Genomic DNA, 5,955 nt, shown 5'->3' on the forward strand with positions numbered 1-5,955 from the left:
GCAATCAGCAGGGACTTGAGGCTGCATGGTGCCGGGCCTGGGCTGGAGACGTGAGGCCGGGCTTTTCAAAGGACCTCTACTTGTGCCCTCCACTCCAGAGCTGGGCTGGGAACCCACAGGCTGCCTCCTTCTCCTCAGGCCAGGGGGCCTGAGGCTGTGCCACCTGCCTGGCGGTGCTTGCCAGGGGACCTCAGGCCACACCCCCACCTGGCGGGGCTTGATGGGGGACCTGAGGCTGCCCCCTCTGCCCAGCAGAGGTTGATGGGGGTGAGGCCGGCCGGGTCTGGATCTCACCCACTGGTGGTGGGGCCAGCCAGGTGTGGGTCTCGCATGATTTTGTAGCTTAAGAAGATGGGCAGGAATTTGACTCTGGGTACTGCAGCAAGCCCCAGAATCTGACAGGAGGAAGATTTTCATATACACTTTACTAATTTTCTTTCATCTCTGACACTTCTGTTATAGAGAAAGGGAAAATAGCAATGTTAAAATATTTCCTCTAATTAATTCCCTTTTAGTGTGCATAAATTTTGTGCATCAGGCCACTAGTTATGCCATAAACTTCAATACACTGAACTCCAAATATTCCTAGAAATATTTCTCATTGTCTTGGAGACATTGTCACTATGTCTCTTTCTTTCAGTCTCACCCCTTCTCTCCCTTTTCTTCCCTTTTCCTTTTTGCTTCACAATCTTTCAATTTGCTTCCAGCAAAACATTTTGTCTTGATCTTTGTTGTAAATAAATTCTGAGCCACCCATCACGGGGAACACTTTTCCTTGCCTATCTTAAATTAACTGATAGGCCTTTTTAAGGATTAAAAGGTTTGAGAACCGAAAGAGAGAGAGAGAGAGAGAGAGAGAGAGAGAGATGCCTCTTGAGGAATTTCAACACCATCATTTTAATTCTACTCAAGACAACACCAGGCAATAATGAGTTGATATTTCATTGACTGTGGAAGTCCTAACCCTCAAAATATTTTAACCGACATAGTTATAGACAATAATATTGTAATACCTATGTATAGTGCCAAATGGGTCCTTGTAATATCAGTGGGAACACTTTGCAAAGTATATGATTATCTAACCACTATGCTGTACAACTAAAACTCATACAAAATAATGTTGAAAGTAAACTGTAAATGGAAAAACAACAACACCTGAATTTTTACTCCACCACCCAAATCATACAACAGAAAAAAAGGAAAAAAAAGAAGACTGCATGTCCAATCAAGATACAGGAGCAAGACCAGATCACTAAGCTCTCCCCTTGTTGATAATTTTCTTTGAGGAATTTTTAACTCAGAACTAAGAATGATAATCTCCAATTACACCCACCTTTTCTCACTGGGAGAACTGGGAGTTCAGATTACTCTGTATTAATAAGCATGCAATCAAATTCTATCACAATGTAGAAGAATGCAGGCCATCTCAGGCTTTATACCCTCTCTGTGGAAAACTCACTGGGTATAGAAATAGAATGGCCTGAGCGAAGCTGAACCAACCTCCCCTACCCCTTCCATCATGTCCATTTCTAGTGCCCATTGAAGGAAACATTGGCCTATGGCAGATGTTAACAATGTTGAACTGTTGGACAAGATATATCACATACAGGTTCTTGGGCATATCCCTCACATGCTCCCCCCTGTAGGTTTACTAGTAAGGCTTTGAAAGAAGAGCAACCACATTTCACTGGTCTTTTCTGCCTTCACTTCCATTTCCACCTGACACAGTGAAAAAACCCTTCTCATTTCCTTGTAGAAATGAAAAGAAATGAGAAAAATGCAGGAGTGAAAGGGGAAAAAAATTCAAGAAAGATGATTATCAGTTCCTGGCAGGACACGAAAGAACCTGTCACGGGGTAACTAAAGAGTGTTTAAAGAGGGATTCATGTAAGTGTATAAGCAGGTCACAGAGAACTAATTAGAGATGAGGAAGCACCCAGAGGGTGGCAATAGCAATGGCCAGGGAACTATAGTCACTCCTATATCATGAATATACAAGCAAAAAGTGAAACCAGAGTGTGGCAAAGACCAGCACTTTGGGATGAAATTAAATGAAAGGGCTGTGACCCACCATAGAGGAACTGAGGCACTGGGAAACTGTGGCTCACTAAGGGGTAAGCAAGGGAACATATGCCTGACTTCTAGTCTCATGCTGGCGCCTCCCACTGGTGGAAATCTACCAGAATCTGAAGGACAAGGGAGCTTTTTAGTGTCAGAAAAAAATATAAAGGTCAATAACATGGATAAAGGTTGGATAGGCTGTCCTTGCTGAAATGAAAGCAAACTTCACCCACCCTAGCACTCACATTCCCATAGTTTTAACCAATGTAACCTATGGGCAGCCTGGACTATCTGCTGTTACTCTATATACGCTTTCTCCTCTTCCTTTGCAGGTTTCTCTTTGGGCTCCACAGTGAGGTCTGAAACCAAGGGCATCTGGATGTGGTGTGTACCACACCCCTTGAAGCCCAACAATACTCTGGTCCTTCTGGACACTGAGGGTCTGGGCGATGTGGAAAAGGTAAGGAAAAGAGTCTTCTTTGTTCTTGATAATCCACTTACATTTTAATTTGCCACCTTAATTCACCTTCTATGACCTATTTCTTTAAACTACAAATCTAATTAAGAATAATGAGGTTTAATTATGTTTCTTGAAAATTCAATATTTTCTTTATTAGGCTTTTAACTTCTTATTTTTATACTTGGTTGAAAGTTACAATACAACAAATACTTACTGGGCATCTAAATTCTAGGATTTTGTGTTAAGTACTACAGATATGCATGACTGAGGAAAAGGCCCAGAGCCTAGTTGGAAGATAAGAAATAAACAGTGTTATCAATACAGTGTACCATGGATACAAGGATATTTATTCAGGATTCAGGATAAGAAAACATCCTGGAAGAAGTTATAATTATGAGATCAATGCACTCCAATATTTAAGGTGTGTGAGGTTTATGGTCTTGAGTGTAGGTAACATAAAAATGGGGTTTCAGTAAAATAAACATATGTAATCTCCAAAAACACTTGTCACATTAATAAAACATTTTATGCCAGGTATCTGAGCTTTAGAGATGAATTCCTACCTGATTTCTATAAATTCAGAAGCTAGACCCACCACAAGCATTGTAAATGAGATATTTTTAGGTAATCTGCATTTACTGTATTAGTTGTGTCAATCTGTGCCCTTATTTGTATTAGCCAGAGTCTAAAGTTAAAGTTCCAGCAGTGGATCTTTGGCTTCCTTTACTACAAAAAGAGAAGTGGCAGGAATTAAATTCTGAATTTGAACATTGATTTTTTTATTGAAATTATTGGGGTGACACTGGTTAACAGAATTATACAGGTTTCAGGAGCCAAATTATACAACACATTATCTGTATATTATATTGCGTGTTTGCCACCCAAAATCAAATTTCTGTCTATCACCATTTATCCCTCCTTTATGCTCCACCAACTTCCCCCACCTAGCATTCACTCCTATCCCTAGCATTCACCAAACTGTTCCCCTGTACATGAAGCCTTTCTTTTTTTTTTTTCTCAATACATCTAGCTTCAGCCCCCAACCCCACATCCACCTCCAACAGTTGTCAGCCTGCTCTCTATGAGCCTGCCTCTATGTTACTTGTTGGTTCATTAGATTTCACATAAGAGTGAAATCATATGACACTTTTCTTTCTCTGAATGGCTTATTTCACTTAGCATAATTCAGGTTTAAAGTACTCAATAATCACATCAGCATAAGCCCAAGATGGTCTACTGATTGCTAACAGATTGTGGTTTATATAAACCTTCTTGTTTTTAGCTAATTACATTTGTAAAGGAGCCAAAACATAACTGTCAACTGATAGCAGCAGAAATACTTGCTGTCCTTGCAACTCTAGTGTTTTTAGCAATATCCAATTCAAGTTCATAGTCACTCATGATTTACCCTGAATGTTATGTTCAGCCTCATCATCTATTCCTACCACATACATAACACTACTTCAATCAAATAAAATAACAGGTAGTACCTTTGTATGAACACACTTTTTAACAATTCTGATTGGCTTCTACATGGTCTCTTTCTCTCCACAATTCCACATTCTGTCCATTCTTTAAAGAAAATTCCTGGTACTTTCAACTAATGGGATTGAATCTCATTCAGACATAATTCCTTCTTGCCCTGTAATCACAGCGTAATTTTTCTGTGTTTGCATTCCTCCTTTGCCTTTCATGTTATAATACTAGTGGCCTGGTGCACAAAATTCATGCCCATTAAAAGGGAATTAGTTAGAGCAGTGGTTCTCAACCTTCCTAATGCTGTGACCCTTTAATACAGTTCTTCATGTTGTGGTGACCCCCAACCATAAAATTATTTTTGTTGCTACTTCATAACTGTAATTTTGCTACTGTTTATGAATTGTAATGTAAATATTTGATATGCAGAATGTATTTAGGCACCCCCTGTGAAAGGATATTTCGACCCCCAAAGGGTCATGACCCACAGTTTGAGAACTGCTGAATTAGAGGAAATACTTTAATATTGCAATTCGCCCTTTCTCTATAATAGAAGTGACAGAGATGAAAGAAAATTAGTAAAATGTATATGAAAACCTGCCTCCTGTCAGAGTCTGGGGCATGCTGAAGGAACCAGAATCCAGTCCCCGAATACCTGAGGCACCTCAAAATCACACGAGACCCAGACCCAGTCAGTCCCACCCACGTTGGGTGAGATCAAGACCTAGCTGGCCCCAACCCTGTCAAGACCTGCCAGGTGGGGGGTAGAGCCTCAGTTCCCCCAGTACGCTGGCCTGGTGACAGGGTGGGGTGCGCTGCCTCAGGTCCCCCAGCCAGGGCCAGGGGGAGCACCTTGAGGTCCCCTGGCCCAGGCCAGGGGGCACAGCCTGAGGTCCCCATCAAGCCCCACCACGTGGGGGGCACAGCTTCAGGTCCCCCAGCCCAGTGCTGAGGCAGGGGAGAGGCCTCAGGTCCCCCGACCTGGTGCCAGGCATGGAGGATGGCCTGAGGTCCCCCGGCCTCGTGCTGGGGCTGGGGGCGCAGCCTGAAGTGCCATGTCAAGCCCCACCAGACGGGGGACACAGCCTCAGGTCCCTGCTGATTGCTTGTTAAGGTTCGTTACCAGAACTTGGCCTCCACTGTGGGCACATCCATCTTGATGGTTATGGCATGATGGTCAATTTGCATATTCCCTCTTTATTAGATAAGATTGGGTTGCACTCCTGGCAGAGTTGGTCACCTGGGATGCATTTACATGTTGCCATGTGTATTTGTACCTCCAAAAAGTCATTGCTGGAGATCAGAGATTGTCCTATGAAACTTTACATCCACAAAACTAAATGCAGTATCTGGCATTTTTTAAATGCACAATGAGAAGTTGGTGAATTTAATTCAGTAGCATTTGTGTCATCAGTAAGCTCATGGTCAAGAGAAAGTTGCAAAGAAATCATTACCCAATTATCATTGATACTTCTATGTTCTGAGAACTGTTTTAAACATTTGACACACATGTACAGTGTCATTCACTTCTTTTAATTGCTCAAGAACTCAGACCTTGAGAGGAGTCAATGTGAATACCCAAAAATGAGGTTTGAATTTACCACTGTCTTCACAGTGTATGTTATTTACCCTACTGTTCAGTTATAGTAAAACTGACCTAGTGCATGAACAACTGAACATGTGAGTAAATTATAGACACATCAGTCCCCTTTTGTGCACTTTCTAGGGTGACTCAAAAAACGACTCATGGATCTTTGCCCTGGCTGTGCTTCTGAGCAGCATGTTTGTCTACAACAGCATGAGCAGCATCAACCACCAGGCGCTGGAGCAACTGCAGTATCCTTCCAGGAACCAAACCTCTGTGTGTCATGGTGTCTATGAAAATGAAATTGAGACTATTTTGTTATTGTTTTTGTTGTTTGTTCCTCATGTCATAATGACGTTTGAGGAGAAAAAGG

General features: G+C 42.0%; 1 protein-coding gene across 1 annotated transcript in view; it reads left to right on the top strand.

The window, feature by feature from the left end:
* LOC102770282 (guanylate-binding protein 4) overlaps positions 1 to 5,955 on the top strand; it is a gene marked incomplete at its 3' end in the record, with an annotated part of 19,458 nt that overhangs the window by 3,103 nt on the left and 10,400 nt on the right. The window contains exons 2-3 of the mRNA XM_006763543.2: positions 2,394 to 2,521; positions 5,724 to 5,833. Of these exons, the coding sequence (XP_006763606.2) occupies positions 2,394 to 2,521; positions 5,724 to 5,833 (238 nt within the window). The remainder of the gene's footprint in view (positions 1 to 2,393; positions 2,522 to 5,723; positions 5,834 to 5,955) is intronic.

The sequence above is a fragment of the Myotis davidii genome, unplaced genomic scaffold (genome assembly GCF_000327345.1).
Source record: "Myotis davidii unplaced genomic scaffold, ASM32734v1 scaffold1919, whole genome shotgun sequence".
Lineage (NCBI taxonomy): Eukaryota > Metazoa > Chordata > Mammalia > Chiroptera > Vespertilionidae > Myotis > Myotis davidii.